Here is a 19013-nt window from a genome sequence, read left to right on the forward strand (position 1 = left end):
TCCTGCCAATCTCAGGATCAGATTTCTGGGGTTTGGACACACCTTTACCCCACTTTTGCTTTGCCACAGTTCCTACCCTCGATTCATGGCTCCCCAGTCCCAAATAAGTCCGTGTATCATGTGTATGCCATGCCCGAAGAGGGTGTCTGACCCCCTGGAAGTGCAGTTACAGGGAGCTATGAGCCACCATGTGGGTGCTGAAAACTGAACCCCAGTCCTCTGGAAGAGCAGCCAATGTACTTAACCACTGAGCCATCTCTTCAGCCCCACATCTCGCTTTGTTAGTGGGTTCTGGGGAGACCTTTTATCCTTTAAGCCTCATCTCCAGCCCTGTTTTTTAACACACACACACACATACACACACACACACACACACACACACACACACAACTTCCTTCAAAATCAGGCATCCAGGATCTGAAATGATTCCACCCCTTGATTTTTATTAGTATGAAGATCAGACCATAGCATTGGGGATCTTGAGATTTACCTGCCTCAGATTCCTGTAAGGGAAGAGTGGGTCTAAGACTCAAGGTTTGCACAGAGACAGGCAGTAGAAAACACGGGGCCCTTTGTATGCTTAGGATTCAAGGCTTCTGTGTTAATGACTGTGAACTTTCTTGTAGGGATGACCTTTCAAACTAATCCTCCCATGGGAGACTACCTATCTCACAACTGCAGGCTCCACTGAGCCTCCCAGTGGCCCGTAAGCAAACAGTCCTAAGCTGTTGGGTCACCTCCTGTTCTGATGAGGACACAAGGGCACTAACAGAGCTTCCTCCTCCCACCCCCCATTTTTTCGGGTTTGAGAGCTGTTAGTTGCAGAGCTAAAAAGGCAAGAAGAATCTGTTGGGAAAAGGGAGTCAGCAAACACAGAAGTGAGTTTCTCCTGGCCCCTCAGCAAGCTCCCACACAGACGATAGCTATGTTTTTCTGAGACACATTACACATGAGATTGAGCCTCCGGATTTTCCTATTTCTAGACAAAAAGAGCAGCCTAGCACAATGGCTCACACCGACAGCGTGTATACCGCACGCCCTGACTCGTGTTTTACATGCCTCATTTCACTTCACATGGCGCTACCATTGTCCCTGGTCAATGGATTAGGAAAATCCAAATTGAAGCACGGAGAGATGGAATCACTTACAGCTCACATTCACAGCTGAATAACTGGAGGAGCCAAAATTTAACCACGGGCAGCTGGAAGCAACGACCTCAGCAGGTAACTACTTTTGGAGTTCACATGATTCTGACTCATATGGGAAGATAGGGTGGGCTCAGGGTGAAAGGATACACAAAAGACCTCTGTACAGTGGGTGAACAGGTCACCGGTAAGAACTTCATTATTGACCCATTGCTGCCCCCTGGTGGTTTGCCTGGGAAACTCACAGGTAAAAAAAAACCCGCAAGCCTCCAGTCCTATGCTATTCGGATTTTATGAATGGGGGCCTACACTGGCAATCTCAGCACTTGAGGTAGAAGCAGGAGGCTCAGAAAGTCAAGGTTCTCCGATACATGGCTAGTTCAAAGCCAGCCTGAGATACGTCAGACCTCATCTCAAAAACAGCGTGTGCATTCCCTACCAAAAACTATGATCCATGACCATACCTGTCAGTCATCTTGAGATATAGTAAAGGGAACTGTTATCTGCTATGATGTTCTCTCTCCCCATCTGAGACTAGGTCTCCTTTAGCTCAGGCTGGCCTTGAGCTCATTTTGTAGACGGGGTTGGTCTCCAACTTGCAGCAGTCTTCATGCCTCTGTTGCCTTCTAGAACTGAAATTGAGTCAGGGAAGGGTGGGACGGCAGAGTGGTTAAGTCCAGGCTGGTGTGGAACTCACGACCCTTCTGCCCCTTGTCGGCTTGGGCCTACTTCTTTATTTAAATGGATCTCACTATGCTGCCACTCGGACTGGCCTGGAACTCACATCCCTCCTGCCTCCATAGAGCCACAGCCTCTTCCTCCCTCTCCTTTCTAGGCTTCCCCATGAGGGCGCGTAGTGTCCCCGTCACCACGCCTCCTCAAGTGGTGCTAGGTGGTGGTTGCTGCTTCAGGCACACTGACAGCAATGCAGAACAAGGCCACTTTCTATGGATAAAGTCTAGCTGGTATAAATAAAAACGAGGAAAGAGGCGGTGCCCGTGAGTCCTGTGAGTCACATCTTCTCTAGAGCTTCGGAACTGGGTGGCTGCCTGCTATGGACCTAGGAGGCTGCCATCTGGAAGAAGTAGGCAACCACAGACTGAACACACACGCAGGAGTGGCAAGTTAGAATTTATGGGGAGGCTCAATCTTACATGCAGAGAGAGGATACAGACAAATACCGTTAAAAAACAAAACCAAGCACCTGCAACCAAGTATTGGCTTTAATGAAAACTACCAAAGAACGAGAGCTAACCACAAAGACACAGCCACTCAGAGACAAATTTCTGCGGCAGACTGCCCCTCAGCCAGTCTGGATACCGAGGAGAGCTAGTCGCTACTGCTGAAGCGATGGGGCAGAGGCTACCAAGGAGACTCATCTGACTGATAAGCCAGGGGCTGGGGACTCAGGAGGCACTTAGAAACAGGGGAGGTAACACCCCCAGGCAGCCAGAAGACTCTGGGAAGCCATCCTTCACAGTGGATCCATAGCCCTGGGTCAAGTTATCTGACATCCCTAAGCAACCCCGTCCCATCCTGTCTGGTGGAACCTGCCTGTAATCCAACAGCAAACAGCCATGGACACCAATCTAATCTTTCCAGTTTCCCCTTTCCCTCCCGAAGCCTCCCCAGAGGCTATCTCGGGGGACAATGGCTCTGAGCGCGCTCTCAAGAGTAGTAGGCTTGCAGTTACTGCTTTGGAGGTTAAAAGGCATAAAACAGCATTCTTGAAATTCTGTTCATCATATGGCACTGATTCCATTTCGGGTCTGATTTCTGTTTCTTCCCCCCCACTCCGTCCATGGCCTCTCAGCCCACACAGACACAGGCGCCAAGGAGCCTAGCTTGTGATCTGAACTGGGATCTCCCAGCAGAAGAGATTATTCTTTTTGTCATCTTCAAGTTTCCATTCCACCACCAGTTTTATCTGGAAAAGAGAAAAAGAATTGGAAAAAATGAAACTGGAACCTTGATTTTTATCCATAATTGGCTTAAGCGTGCACTTTCAATTCCGGTTCTTTTTAAGTCCTATCTATCACCTTGAAGCCAGATTAGGGTAGCCCACTACCTGTGATCTTAAGCTCAGAAGAGTGAGCCCTGTTAGTCAACGGTATCCTCCAACCTAGTCCAGTTTATGAACGTAGTCTTCTAAGTGTGCTATTTCTTTCCCCCTTCTTTCCTGCTTACATTAAAAAAAAAAACAAAAACATTTTTTATGTGTATGAACATTTGTCTGAATGTGTGTGTATGTGCCCCACTTGTGTCCCTGATACCCACAGAGGGCAGAGAAGGGAACCAAGCTCCCTGGCACTGGAGATGGTTGTGAGCTGCCTCTTGGGGCTGGGAATTGAACCCTGGGTCTTCTGTAAGAACAGCTAGTGCTTTTTTTTTTTTTTCCCGAGACAGGGTTTCTCTGTATAGCCCTGGCTGTCCTGGAACTCACTTTGTAGACCAGGCTGGCCTCAAACTCAGAAATCCGCCTGCCTCTGCCTCCCGAGTGCTCGGATTAAAGGCCTGCGCCACCATCGCCCGGCTCTGTTTTCTTTTTAGAAGATACAGTCTTGTTAGCTAGCTAGATTAGCTTTGAATTTACTATGTAGTATGGCCTTAAATTTGTGGTAACCCCCTTACTTCAGTCCCTTGACTACTGGGATTATAGGTGGATCACCATACCTGATTATCAAACGTAATTCTAAAATCCTTCTCTTTTCTTTCCTATTTTTCTTCCCTCCCTCCCTTTGTTGAAACAGAGTTTTTGTCACACAGCTTTAGCTGACCTAGAACTTGCTATGTAGCTCAGACTGGCTCCAAACTTCTGGTCCTCCGGCCTCTGCCTCCTGAGTGCCGAGATTATAGGTGCACATTCCCAGGTTTCATTCTTAGATCAGAGGCGTATAAACAGAGTCTCATAAGATTCCTTGCTGTAAGGAAACTTTCTTGTTAGCTAGAAATGGAGATGGCCAAGCACAAGGTTGGTCCTCAGCTTGTGGGTCATGACCCCTTGGGGAGCTGTATGACCCTTTCACAGGGGTCTCCCAAAACCACGGGGAAACACAAACACTTACATTACGATTCATAGCAGTAGCAAAAGTACAGTTATGAATTAGCAACAAAAATAACTTTCTGGTTGGGGGTCACCACAACATGAGGAACTGTATTAAAGGGTCAAACCATTGGAAGGGTTGAGAACCCGTGGTCCAAAGACATGTTTAACTGAATAATGTCAAGGGTCACCACCCTGTGAAGCAAAAGAACTTCACTTCACCTCCTTAAACTGTGTCGTCCCCCTCCCCAGCCCCCACTCCTCCCTCCTCTCCCCATCTTGCTTTGTTTCTTCTAACGCAGGTTCTCACATCAAAGCCTAGACTGGCTTGGAACTTATCACACAACCCAGGCTGTTTGGAACGCACAGTGATGTTCCTGCCCCGCCTTTTTGAGCGCCAGGATTACAGCACCACCGTGCACAGGTCTTAAGATGATTTCTGCTCATCTCTCATTTGAGATCGCCACCTTGACTCTTCATGTTGAAGCTATGAGCTGTGTTGTTGTTTGTACTTTGTTTCTTAAGACATAGTCTCACTTCTTCATCCCAGGCTAGCCTGGACCTCCAGAATACACTAGATAGCTGAGGCTGGCCTTCAACCCATAGTGATCCTCCTGCCTGAGCTTTCTATGTGTTGGAAGTGTGAGCCATTGTCCCTTCTAATTTTGTAGGGTTTTTTTGTTTTTTTTTTAGACAATCTCACTATGTATTGCTGGCTAGCACTGAACTCAGAGATCCGCCTGCTGAGAGCTGGGATTAAAGGTGTTCATCAACAGGGTTGTTTGTTTGTTTGTTGTTTTAAAGATGTAATGAGCCACTAGGACCAGTTGTGAGTATGAGTGTTTTGTCAGAAAGTATATAAGAGCACCATGTGCACGCAGTGTCCTAGTAGACCAGTAGAGGGCATTGAAGCCCCTAGAACTGGAGTTATAGAGAGCTGTGAGGGGCCATAGGCATCTGGGAACTAACTGGTCCCCTAGAAGAGCATCAAGTGCTCCTAACCACTGAACCATCTCTCCAGCCCCCACTTCTAATTCTAATCAAGTAGCTCTTTATTCATGGTTCCTCTCTAACCTGAGCACTCAGGGAAGGGGCTGCCCATCATTAGTTACAGACACCTTTGTCCCTCAAACTGTCTTCACAATGTAACACTTGAGGGACAATAACATCTACATTCTTGAAAACCTGGCTTTGATTGCAAGACTTGTGTGCCACCACACCCGGCGTTACTGTTTTTTTAAACTAACAGTTTAAACTTTTCAAACTAAATACAAAGTACCTACCGTGAATCAGGCTCTGACAGATCTCTGCATACTGACGCTGCCACCTATAAATCTTTAGGGTCTCCAACAACCCTTAAACTAGAGGTTCCCAACCTTCCTGATGCTGTGACCCTTTAACACAGTTCCTCATGTTGTGGTGACCCCAACCAAAAATTTATTTTCGTTGCTACTTCATAACTGTAATTTTGCTGCTGTCAAGAATCATAATGTTAATATCTGTGTTTCTTAGGTGACCCTCGTTAAAGGGTCGTTTAGGCCCCAAAGGGGTTGAGAACCACTGTCTTAAAGACTACTGATATTTTAGTCTTCTACTTCTCTTTCTAGAAACAAATTACATCTGGGTTCTACTTGGCTTCCTTAAAAAAAAAAAAAAAAGTAACACCTGTGAAGATTAATGACATATGTCTGTAATTCCAGAATTTTCGAGGTTGAGGCAGGAGGACTGCCTGGAGTTCAAAGCCAGCCAACCTGGGCTACCAAGTGAGATTTTTTTCTGAACACAAACAATTCTAGAACAAAACAATGAAGTAACCCCCTTTTTTAATGGGGGGGGGGAGCACTTGCTTTATGTCCTTTATTTTTATCACAATCCCTACCTAGGGGACACCACTCCAGCACCTGTGGCTAGCGAGTATGTAAAGTCGGCTTGGAGGGGCGCCCAGCTCCACTGAGACACCCAAGTGCTGCTGCTAAGTGGTCCTGCTCTCTCCTTAAGAATATGGAGGAGAAACCAGGATCCTGAAGATGCTGCCAAGGCAGTTTCTACCTTTAACTATTTGTTACCTGGCTAAAATCGCTGCACAGGCTTTGGACTTAGGAGTCTTACCTCTAAATCTAGGTGCTAAGACTTCTTGGTAGAGTGGACTTGGACTCTGTATTATGTAATACCAGAAGCTTAAAATTCTTCGCTTGTAAGTCAGAAATAATATCGCCACTACACAGGGAGGCGGTGAGGGCTAGGGCTATAAAAATGGCACCCTTGGGTCCCTCAACTCATCTCCTCTCCCTTAGGCCTTCCCAGCTCCACCACCAGCTCTTTGCCCCAGTCTCTGCATCTCACTCCCAGCCCCGGGGCGGGCCTGGTGCCCTCAGCCACGGTGTCACTTACAGAGGGGTATTCATTCTTCACCGGAAGCTTATTCAGGTAGCTGTAGACCTTGTCTTTCTGGATGGGGCAGTTGATTCCACTCTTACAACCGTCAGGCTCAGGAATAGGGAAGGGGACCCGGATCCCTTCCAGGATGCCGTGGACCAAGGCCGTGCTGTTCTGGGACTGAGTGCCTAGGAAGACAGGGAGTCAGGTGGAAGGCAGCTATGCGTTTGTGAATTCTAAGTCAAGTCGTCAAATACATCATCAAATGCTGGAATGGTGACTCCAGAAGATCAGGTGGTCCCGAACTATGGGGTCTCCATCCCTATGAGTCACATTCAATACCTAGCCCTGTCACGTGATGAAGGAAGCTGGTATCTTTCCTTGCTCTCCATCAAGGGAATCAGGCTACTGGGACAGATAACCTTATCTCTCTCCCAGGACCACTGACTTCTGTCATTGAGTTTTAAATACCACAGTCTAGCACAGCAGTGGCAGGTAATCCTTCAGATGCCATGGAAGATTAAAAAGAAGTTCATTTCTCTAGCCCCTACACTGCAAGATAAGCAGAAGGGATGAAAGTATTATTACCACCGCGTGCCTCCCTCTGACTATCAGGCTATGAAAACAATGTACCCCAAGAAATTGGAATTCCCCACTGGAAGAAGGGAAAAGCTGAGCCCTGGTACCAGCAGAAGAAGGAACTTGCCATGTAGGAAGGTCACAGGGTTCTGACAACTTGGAGACAGGCCAGGAGCTGAGCTAAGGATACATTAATACCTTGACCTCTTGCCTTCTATTTAGACCTAAGCCTTGTCAGTGACCCGGAAGAGCTCACTAAGCCTCTGGATTTGTTCCTCTTCCCAGTGTGACCACACTCAGTTTCCTCTCTCAAGCTTTCACTGTCTTTTTAGACACACGGAGGACAAGGCTGCCGGGGCCCAGACCCGTCTCCTCCAGTAACATTACACATTGTAAGGGCATTTTAGAGATCTAGGGTATTAGCTGGGTCTCACTTGTTTCATTTTTAAATAATAACAATGCCTAAATTACATTAGTACACGTAGTCAGTGGGGGAGAGGTCACAGCATATCTACAGAGGCGGGAGGACAAGATTCAGGAGTCAGACTTCCTGTTCAAAGTGTGGATTCTGCGGTTCAACTTCAGGGTGTCAGCCTTGGCGACAGAGCAGGCATCGTCACCTGCCAGGTCATCATCAGGGACTCTTTTTTTTTCTTCTTAAGATTTATTTATCTTATATATGTGAGTACACTGTAGTTGTCTTCAGACACACCAGAAGAGGGCATCAGATCCCATTACAGATGGTTGTGAGCCACCATGTGGTTGCTGGGAATTGAACTCAGGACCTCTATGAAGAGCAGCAGTCAGTGCTCTTAACCGCTGAGCCATCTCTCCAGCCCCTCTCAGGGACTCTTAATTTTAGTTTATTAAAGACATGTTTATTCAGCATCATGATTAGACTATTACTCTGATCAACAACACAGACCAAGAAAACTGTACATTAAAACCCTTCACTTGGGGAGGGAGCAACGGAGAGTAACCCAGGCAGGGAAGAAGGCTTGTTGTTCTTCCAGAGGACCAGGGTTCAGTTCTCAGCATCTACATGGTGGCTTACAACCATCCATAACACTAATTCTAGGGGATCCAACAGCCTCCCCTGACCCTTGTGAGCACCAGACATGCATGTACTAAATATGCACACATGCTGGTAAAAACTATAGAATAAATCTAAAAATCAAAACTAAAAAAACCAACCAAACAAACAAACCCAAAATCCAAAGTTATAATAACAATTATGAAACAGAACAAAACACTCCCCCACCCCCCCAACCCCCGTCACTGGAATGTGTTACACTTTCCACAGAACAGAAACTAAAACAACTTGTTTCGCAATTAGTCACAGAAACAGCTCAGATACACGAGGAGTCTCTAAAACATGTCTTCTTCTCACCACCACTACTGTGTTTTGCTGAGGTCTTAACTTATAACCTGAGGCTTCCCCGTCACTTCCTGGGCTCTCCTCTCCTGCTAAGCTTTACTTCCTGGCTATAACTAGAACCTTCTGCCACAGAGAGCTCCTGCACTGGCAGCTTGGTCTTGTGGTTTAGCTAGGCACCTTTTTACCACCACAGGCTCCAGAGCTTCTGCCTCCAGAGCTACCTCCCATCACAGGCCCAGCATCTGAAGATGAATTACGGTAACTATCAAAATTGCTGCTGTGTCTACTGCCTCCAAAATGGCTTCCGAATCCATTACAGCCATCCCCACTGGCATCACACACAGCACAGCTACCACCGTTTTTAGGTTTTCTCCATACCTAAACCTAACCCTGCCACTGGTACCAAACCAACTTGCTTTTTTGGTCGTGGTGATTCACTTGCAGCGAGAGAAACCCTGACTGAGGCCCTCACTACCCCTGGAGCTGGGCTGGTTCCATTCATCTTTCCAGCCGGCCAGCCTCTGCCACCCACTGCCCTGAATGCACAGGCGCGCAAGTGCCTGTGTGGCCACACCCGGCTTTTTATGTAGGTACTGGGATCTGAACTCAGGTCTTCACATTTATGCAGCAAGTGTTCTTACATACTGAGTCTCTCCCCAGCCTCTAGATTTTTTTCTTAAACAAACAGGGGATAGGGCATATGAGGAAAGAAAGCGGAGTGGGCATTCTTCGAGCTTGGAAGCCAACAGTGCTGAGAACTTCGAGTCCTACACAGTTCACGGGAGAGTAAGCAAAGGAAAAGTTTCCAAGCAGCTGCTCTCTCCAGAGAGAAGCATTTTGCACGTGTCTAGATATCTTCATTTATCTTTATGTGTCTGTGTGTATGCACACATATGTTTTGGTGCCTGTGCAAGGGGGGGGGAGAAGGGACTCGATCCCCTTGAGCTGGAGTTGCAGGTGGTTGTGAGTGGGCATCGGAAATCCAATTGAGGTCCTCTTCAAGGGCAGCAAGCTCTCTCTCAACTGCTGAGCCATCTCTCTGTGGTGCAACACCGGCCCCACACCCCCGTGGGTGTGTGTATGGGGGGCGTGTCTCGAGTGTGACACAATGCACAAGTGGAGATCGGAGAACCACTTGATGGATTCAGTTTTTTCCTTTGACTGTCTGGGTTCTCGGGATTGAACGTAAGTCATCAAGCTTGGGGACAAGTGCCTTTACCCACAGAGCCACTTCACACAGACCCTCTCTCTTGAGATAAGGCAGCAGTTCTCAACCTGTGGGTCTTGACCCCTTTGAGGGGGGTCAAATGACCCTTTCGTAGGGTCACATGTCAGACACCCCACATATCAGATATTTACACCATGACTCATAACAATAGCCAGATTACAGTTAAGAAGTAGAAACAAAAGCAATTTTGTGGCTAGAGGTCACCACAACGTGAGGATCTGCATTAAAGGGTCGGAGCATGAGGAAGGTCGAGAAACCACTGAGATAAGGTCTCTCTATGTAGTTTCATCTAGCCTAGAATTACCTATTATATGAAGCTGCTCTTGGGCTTCCCCCACAGCCTGGCTGGAATGAAGGTTATGAAGGAGTTTTGAGGTTTGTAGAATTAAGTTTCTACTATCATAATGTAAATAACTTCCATTCTATCGTCAGCTGATACCCCTCTAAGAGTCCGATGTGCATTATGGGTCAAGTCAGACAAAACGCCAAGCTGTTCTCTCTAACCTGTGGCCACAGCAGAATCAAGCTGTTTGCTTAGGAGGAGTCTGGCCCTCACTGGTGAGATATATGGAAGCCTGTGGGGCGCAGGGAAGCCTGGAGGGAGTGTATGGAGCGGATGGAACCCCAGGTGAACGTGTATAATTGAAATGGGCACAGCCATACCAAGGACCCAATGCCTTAGACCCACGGGAAACTCAAACCTCCCTGTAGGTAGAGTGTGAATCCTGGCAGTACATGCAAAACTAGAACTGCAGCTCCCCCTCCCAGAAGTTTACAGCTTGAGGCTACCCCGATATAGTGCCCTCCTACATAGACTAGCTAACCTCTCCTATAACTCTAGGTACCACTCTAGCGTGGCTGTCATTCCCACACTGCCACCTCGGTCAGGCTTCCAGGACCAGGCTGCACCTGAAACAGCAGGAGCCCAGAGCGTGAAGGGTGTTTGAGGACACAGTGGTGGCCCTGGGGGTTTCCTGCTGTGAGACATCACACACATCACACAGCTACCCTGGCATCTGAGAGGAGCTCTGGAGTAGTTCTGACTCACAGCTAAGGTTTCACATTCCCAGCTTTGGCGTCTGTTTTATATGTTGTGAAACTACTATTTCCCCCCCTCCCACATCTAGCTGGAATTGTAAGTTGAACGCCCTCCCTCCCTTTCATCAACTCAGTCCTCCAGGTTTCCTTTCAGAACTCGACAAGTAGTGGAGAATTATGGACCCAGACTCCGTCCTGTCTGAGAACATAGCGAATTCTAGCTTTGTGTACGTTGTCAGGAAGGAGGCTGACAAATCCCTTGGTCCCCTATGCTCACTCCTATGCCTTACATACATTTTTTATATTACGGGATCGGCATGAATTGGAGGGAGACGCCACATCTACTCACCGCTGGTAAAGGTGATGTTGACACTGTAGGACTGGCCTTTGTGCAGCTGACAGGGATCGGTGGGACATGGGCTCACATTCACCTCCTTTATAACTCCCACCTTAGAGCCTGAAAAAAAAAAAGAAAAGAAAAAAACAAAGTTGAGTTTGACTAGGGAGGAAACCTGCATCCCGAGTCTGCCCGGTGCCCTCACTTGGGGATGCTTCTGCTTTCCTGAGATGAACTTTTTTTTTTTTTTCGAGACAGGGTTTCTCTGGCTGTCCTGGAAGACCAGGCTGGCCTCAAACTCAGAAATCCGCCTGCCTCTGCCTCCTGAGCGCTGGGATCAAAGGCGTGCGCCACCACGCCCAGCTCTGAGATGATTTTAGAATGAAGGAGCTGGGGCGGGGTAGATGGCTCAGGAGGTAAAACACTTGCTGCACAGTGTGAGGGCCTGAGTTTGAGCCTCCGAGAAGCTGGGTGTGGTGGTGCGCACATGTGACTCCTGTGCTTAAGGAGAGATGCGAGCAGAGAGAGAGGAAACTCTGTGAGCTTTCTAGTCAGTTACATTGCAGGGTGCAGCCAGCACAGCGGCAATAAAACCGGGAAAAAAAAAACGAGAGAGAAGGTAAGGACCGACACACGAAGTTATTCTCTGAGCTCTACGTGTGCACATCCACACACCCACATACGTTACACACCCATCTTCTCTCTCTCTCATACACACACCACACACACACACACACACACACACACACACTCACACTCACAACTTGAGACTCTCAGTACTGCTAAAATCGATCCTATAAATTGAATAAAAATCTAGTCGATTTTTTTTTGGCAAAGAGAATACCAGTGTGTGGGGTAGTGCCAGGAAACTTGGTAAGGTCGAGCAGGTTCAGAGACCCCAGCACCCATCTGAGAACGGTAGGCACCTCCTGCTCCCTGACAAGACTCCTGGTCTGGAACATGTGACCACCCTCCTCACATAGGAAAGTAATGGTCTCAAAGATCACAACAGAGGCCCCGAGGGTTTAGCCAATAATCTTCTCTTCTAGGACATTCCTTCCTGTAGAAGGTATTTAATCTCTGACCCACCCTGGGGAAGTGATATGCACCCACACTGTAAATAAACAATAAACACTATGGATAAGCATGGACTGTCTCAAGAACCCTGTGGGGCTTGGTCTACAGAGTGATGCTAAGTTTCCCTTGGAAGGCCTTTCCACAGTCCTGGACTCACTTCCTCTGAGTTAAGCTGCCCCCTCCCCCGGGCCTCCTGCTTCCTCCTCCTCCACAGCTCACTGTCCTCAGCCTGCAGGGCCCTTCCATGACTCCTCACTTAGTTTCCAGTGGGATCTGGATGTCTGGGAGTCAGAGAACCCCAGCTTCTGCCTCAGGCTGTGTTTTCCCAACCTCTGAGCGCTTCCCACAAGCCTGGCTAGGTGGAAGGTAGGATCACAGCAATATTTGTCAAATTAATCATAGTGAGACCATATTCACACAACACTGTATTTAAAAAAAAAAAAAAAAGCCAGGCATGGTGGCTTACACCTTTAATCCCAGCATTTAGGAGGCAGAGGCAAGCATATCTCTCTTGTGAGTTCTGGCCAGCCTGGTCTACAGACTGAGTTCCAGGACAGCCTGAAATACAAAGAGAAACCCTGTCTGAAAATACCAAACCAACCAACCAACCAAACTTGGCTCTATCCTCTTCTTCTACAGATAGGTCTCAGCCTTGGTGGCAACACCTTTATCCATTGAGCCACCTTGTAGACCCCCCTCTTGCATTCTTAAAAGGAGACTCAGTTTAAAATTAAGCCTTGAAACTATTTGTCTAGATCTTCCTTTTAATTAAATATCCCTGTTCTCCCATCATTTTCTAGCAGAGATAAGCATGTAAGTTTGATGAAAGTTGGAGACTATAGAAAAAGCCACATCATATGCCAGAAACCTGGTACCTAAACTGCCAAAGAGAAGGTCATCTTTCCGCTAAGTTCTTCAAAATGTAATCATGGATGTAAGCAGCTATTTGTTAGCAAGCCTGCCAGACCTCAGAAGGCAGAGGCTCTGGGCTGGAGAGGTGGCTCAGTGGTTAAGAGCACCGGACAATCGTCAGGAGTCGTTTCTCTCCTTCAACCTTGAAGGCCCTGGGGATTAAACTCAGATCATCTTGGTAACAATGGCCCTGAGCAGCTGAGCCAGCTCACAGGCCTTTTCTAGCTTAAAGGCTCCAGCTGTACACAGCTTCCTAAAGCAATAGGCAGTTGTATAGTGGTCTGGGTTAGTCAGTCAAACTTAGCTTTGTAGGTTGGTGGTACATACAACCCGCTGACTTGTGAGTGAGTGGTTTATGGAACATAAGAGAAACCACCTATCTCAACCCTCAGTGGAGGAATGGCTCTAAAAGGAGGAACCGGCTCTTTCTACAGAGGGAGGACCCTCCCTTAAAGCTAACGTCCTCCACAGCACTTCTGCCTTCCTGTTAGTCATGTTCTCTGAGGGCAAGGGCGGAATCCAAGAGGATCAAGGAGCACTCTGGCTCTAAGTCAAGTCTTGACTAGATCATTAAACTATGATTTTCTCCATAACTGAGCAGAGGAAGGGGGGGGACAGAGGTTTTATAGTTCTGCCGAAAACTCTTAGGGCCCGGACTGGCCAAGGTACTACAGGTCAGTCAGTACTCTGAGTCAGTCAAGCTGCTGAGGCAGGAGAAACACGGATTGAGACTAGCTTTGTTTCAAACAAATAGATAAATACATACATACATACATACATACATACATACTTGGGTCCCAAGCACGGCTGATTCACTCAGCCAAGATGGACGCAAACCCAGCTACACCGACCGGCAGAGTAGCCATCCTAGCTGGGCTGAGATTACTGAAACAGTGAACCCCCATGGCTTGTGGGGGAAGGTGAAACCTTGGTGCCAGCCAGAGGAGAGACCTGCTCCCCAGGAAGGGATTTCACACAGTTCCGACAACTTGTTAGGCCACCTAGGAGGAGAGACCTGAGCTGTCGGCCTTATTACTCCTTTACATAGGAACCTCTTACCCGTGCCCAAGACTGACTGGGGGACATTTGTACATTCTTCTTTCCAGCGTGGCCACACTGGATAAATCTTTCTCAGCTTTTCAATGTTGCTTGCTCTTAAAATTTTTTTTCTGTAAGGTTTATTTACTGTATGTGTATGAACCTGTTGCCTGTGCATACATATATACACACAGTACCCATGTAGATCAGAAGAGGGCATTGAATTCCCTAGGAGCTATGGATGGTTGTAAGCCACCTCGAGGGTCCTGGGAACTGAACCCAAGTCCCTTGGAAGAGCAATAAGTGCCCTAAGCCACTGAGCCACACCTCTGGCCCCCTTTACCTGACTATTTATTTATTTATTTATTTATTTATTTATTTTGGTTTTTCAAGACAGGGTTTCTCTGTGTAGCCCTGGCTGTCCTGGAACTCACTCTGTAGACCAGGCTGGCCTCAAACTCAGAAATCCGCCTGCCTCTGCCTCCCAAGTGCTGGGATTAAAGGCATGCGCCACCACCACCTGGCTTTACCTGACTCTTTAACTGGCATTTGAACCCTGTGGTCACGCCTAGCGTGTAGGGGTGACCAAAACCCAGGCTTGTTCACACTCCTGCGACAGTTCCAGTTATGGGTACTTGACCGTGGATTTCTTTTCCTCTCCAGTAAAATTACTAAGCTAAGGGTTACATAGTTGCTAGAAATATTATACTTGTAAACACTACTTATGTTGATAAAATACTGGTAGGAAAAAGAATAATTCAAGCCCCTGACAAGGTAGGTTAATGATACTCTAAGGCTCATCACCTGGGCTTGAAGTCTTACCAGCTCAGCTTTCCACTGTGTAGCCTCAAGGCAAGATACTTAACATCTGGGCTGCCCTAGGGGTAGTGGGCCAGCGTATCTACAGATTTCAGATACTTATCTGGAACGTGGTGGTGCCATTGAAGTTGTAGGTTATAATTACCATCACTCTGGATTCGGTCCATGAGCTAAAGTACCTGCTCCTGGGTGGGTAAGCAAAGCTCCTCTCGCACCAAAGCTACGCCTCTCCTTAAATATACTTCATAGACAGAAATAACGTTTGCAACCCACAGTCCAGACACTTGCTGTCTGGAAAGGAGAATGGAGAGAGAGTAGACAAATCACAAGCAGGGACCACACTGCCTGCTACGTAGTTACCACATTAGCTCAGAAACATTCAGTAAAACTAGAAAGGATAAAGTGAAAATGTGAATGCACTTGACGTTCTCTACCGGGGCTTGCCCTCAGGCTGGAAGGTGCTCTTCAAATTCCCTCTAAGGCCACAAGGCTGGTGTATGGAGGTCAGTAAACAGCACTTTACAATCCCCATCTCGCAACTGGCCTGCACAGCACGCGCTCAGTACCCTGTGTGAGAAGCATCATACACCAGCCCCTGAGTTGAAAATCCATGTTCACGTGAACTTCAGAGCCCAGCTCCACCCTGCTTCTTCAAAGCTGGGTCACATGATCTCACAGGATGGGGGGTGAGGGTGGGGGGAAGGGTACTTACAGTTCCTTTGTGCAGGTTTTTCTCCTGCCTCCCCCCCCCCCCCCACAAGAGGTTCCCGGACTTCAAAAGTCAATAGAACATACTCCTCAGTTCCCACTGCAAACATTGCATAAGCAGCTCACTTGGTTCGATTTTACACTTAAGGCGATCCCAGCCCAGAAGGTGGGCATAGAATGGAATGTAAAATCTTTCACCTGGGTGCCTACATTTTTACATTATATTTTCTAATTCAAGGAAATTCAAGCCGGGCATGGTGGTGCACGCCTTTAATCCCAGCAGAGGCAGGCAGATTTCTGAGTTCAAGGCCAGCCTGGTCTACAGACGTTCCAGGACAGCCAGGGCTATACAGAGAAACCCTGTCTCAAAAAAACCAAACAAAACAAAACAACAAAAAAGGAAAATCAAAAATCAGTCATGGCGCACACACATGCATACACACACACACACACATGCACGTACACCCCTGCTTTTCTTTAAGTTCTCTCTAGGCCCGAGAGCTGGCTTAGCAAGTAAAGGGCCTCACTACCAAGGCTGAGAACCTGAGTTCAATTTCCCGGGAAAAACTGACTTCTGAAGGCTGCCCTCTGACCTCCACATGTCTGCTGCACACATGTGGGTCCTCCTATATACATACACACAGATAGATAGATAGAGACAGAGAGAGAGATAGACAGATACAACATGAAAATACAAGTTCTTCCAAGGTGTATAATCTGTCAAAAAAAGCCAGGCATGAACATGAACACGAACATGGCCAAAGTAGAGGCAGGCAAATCTTTGTGAGTTCAGCCTGGTCTACAAAGGTGTCTCAAACCAAACAAAATCCACCACCATTACCACCAAAATAATGAAGTTCAGCAGGACAGTGAGGAGGGGGCCCCTTTAATCCCACCTCTCAAGAGGCAGAGGCAGGCAGATCTCTGAGTTTGAGGCTGCCTGGTCCACACAGATCAAGTTCTAGGACAGCTAGGGCTCTGTTGCATAGAGAAATCCTGTCTCAAAACAAAACAAACCAGTCCAAGTGGCTCCTAGGGACTTATCAGCTATCAACTTATCAACTCCTTATAAGTCCTAGGGACTTATCAACTTATCAACTCCTGCTGATTAGCTGTAGGGTCTTAGACAAGTTGGTCTGTGTGCTTTAGTTTCCTTCTCTGTAAAACAGATGGTGAAGAATAAGTTAATAAAATGAATACAGTGCCTTCATCCCAGACTCGGTCCTCAATAAAGGAGTAGGGGGTAATATCACTGTGGATAAAGTGAAAACCTGAGTTCAATTCCCAGAAGCCACATAAAAACGCCACTTATGGTGGCACGCACACGCACGCGCGCGCGCGCGCGCACACACACGCACACACACACACACACACACACACACACACGCAATCCTGACCCTGGGAGGTCTACTACGTCTCAAAAGAAGTGGGCTGTGCTCTTGAGGATGACACTTGAGAGGTTGGACTCCGGCTACCACATGCTTGGGTACACATGAATACACACACATGAGAAATAAAATGAAAATTTAAGAAGTTTAACAGAAGGGAAAAACAGGTACTTCAAAGAAACAGCCACTCTGAGCTAGCCTCCAGGTTTAGTGAACGGCATCTGTGAACTATTGATAGGCAGTGGCCCTTATTATTTAATCCAGTTCCACATGCCCACCGTTGCTTTTGCTTTAACAGAACTTTTAATATCATATTAGAGGTAATATGAATTCCCTTGTTTCCTTTTTCAGTGAGTATTTATTATTTACTATCATCCCATAGTACTGGATACTGGCTACAAAGAAGCATATTTAGCTTGGTTCCTCACTCAGCAGTGTGACTACAGAAGGCTTTAATCCACCTCCCACTCCCACCTCTACCTCCTTAGTTAGGGGTGTGTGTGTGTCTGCCTGGGAGTGCAGGTAGGTAGCTGAGAAGGCCCAGAGTTGGGGTATAAGCAGGTATAACCTGATGTGGGAATTGAACTCTAACCCTCCGGAATAGTAGTTCCCCTTAACCACTAAGCCATCTCTCCAGTCCTAATAACTCTTTAACTTACTGCTTCATTATGGTCTGTTTCCCCCTGCTCAAATATTTTACAAAATCAGTTTGTCTTTCGACCATCACTGCTGCCTTTTCCACCCCGGGCCCCTGCACTGCTCCCACAACTAAGTGTACAGGCTTGACTGGACAAACTCAGAATTTCTACCCTCTATTATATTTTCCAATAAAGAGTCCAGGGGCAGCGTTGGGAGGGAGGCATCACATGATGTCACTAGAAATACGAATTTTATAGGAGACAAGGATCAAGAATCATGAAATTCATTAGAACAATGGAAACCCTACTTTGTAAATGAATGTTATGAGAAGGAGAACTAGCTTTTGTCTCGTTAGTGGGGGTGGGGTGGGGAGGGGAGGTGGATGGTACTTCTAAGACCAGAGCAGGATTGACAGGGATTTGGAAGGCCAAACTGGGCTACAGAGTGAGGCTGCCTCAGCCCGCTCCCAACCAAACTTCAAACGAACAAAGGGAGAAAGGCCAGTGACGATACAAGGCATAAATCAAAATAAGTCCCGTGCCTATTCCTTCAATCCGTGTTGGATGCAGACCTGCTGTCTATCCTATTGTTTTATTTTTTGCTTTTATTTGTTTACTTTTTTCAGACAGGGTTCAATAAATCCAGGCTAGTCTTAAATTCGCAATCCTCCTCCGTCCATTGAAATCTCAAAGCCCTTGAGCGCTGCAATATATGCCCGCTTGATGTTCACCCAAGAAACTTTAGTGAACTTCAGCACACGGTTCGCCTTGTGAGTGTTTTAGATTATCCCAAAACACGAAATGCAAGGAGAAACAAAGTTGTGCGGAGGGGTTAAGTTTCATCAAGACTAGTACCTTCGGTCCCAACCTAGTCAATTCCACGTTCCAGCAACCCGCCCAATCCACCCCCGGGGGTCTCCTCGAGTGGGCTCAGGGCTCACCGCAGTCCTTGAAGTGCAGGGGCTCCGCCTGGCTGGCAGCGACCAGCGCCAGCAGCAGGATCGTGGCGGCCAGAAAACGCATCGTGGATATGAAAGCTCTGCAATCTAGGAAGGAAAAGCAGCCCGAGCAGTCACAAGATAAACTTGTCCCGGACCGAGGGTGGAGCCAGATCAGGCCACTTGTGAGCAGTAACCAGCGAAGGCCCGCCCGCGCCCCGCCCTGGGCTCCGGGGCCGCCTGGCCTGCAGCTCGCCCTTTATCTCCGCCCATCTCTTCCGCTTCCAGGCAGGGCCTACGGAGAACTCGCTCTTTGCGTTCGCCCCGCTCTATTGGTACCGACCCACTTCGGCAAGTGGAAGCGTTCTCTG

The 19013-nt window shown here is 47.6% G+C and overlaps 1 protein-coding gene across 1 annotated transcript; it reads right to left on the reverse strand.

Annotated features, from left to right (window-relative positions):
* Positions 1 to 418: 418 nt before the first annotated feature.
* Positions 419 to 18972, reverse strand: Npc2 (NPC intracellular cholesterol transporter 2). The gene is made up of 4 exons (NM_023409.4): positions 18646 to 18972; positions 11137 to 11244; positions 6580 to 6752; positions 419 to 3072 (listed from the first exon to the last, which is right to left on the reverse strand). The coding sequence occupies exons 1-4, from the start codon at positions 18725 to 18727 to the stop codon at positions 2986 to 2988; spliced, it is 450 nt and encodes a 149-aa protein (NP_075898.1). The 5' UTR covers positions 18728 to 18972; the 3' UTR covers positions 419 to 2985.
* Between the last annotated feature and the right edge of the window lie 41 nt (positions 18973 to 19013).

This window comes from Mus musculus, chromosome 12, assembly GCF_000001635.26.
Source record: "Mus musculus strain C57BL/6J chromosome 12, GRCm38.p6 C57BL/6J".
Classification (NCBI taxonomy): domain Eukaryota; kingdom Metazoa; phylum Chordata; class Mammalia; order Rodentia; family Muridae; genus Mus; species Mus musculus.

Bases quoted from the DNA above. Each gene is read 5' to 3' on its own strand.
- Npc2 (NM_023409.4), bottom strand. From the start codon at position 18,727: ATGCGTTTTCTGGCCGCCACGATCCTGCTGCTGGCGCTGGTCGCTGCC. The intron at 11,245-18,645 runs GTGAGCCCTGAG...TTTTTTTTTCAG, and splicing joins CCTGCACTTCAAGGACTGCG to GCTCTAAGGTGGGAGTTATA. The intron at 6,753-11,136 runs GTGAGTAGATGT...CTGTCTTCCTAG, and splicing joins CAACATCACCTTTACCAGCG to GCACTCAGTCCCAGAACAGC.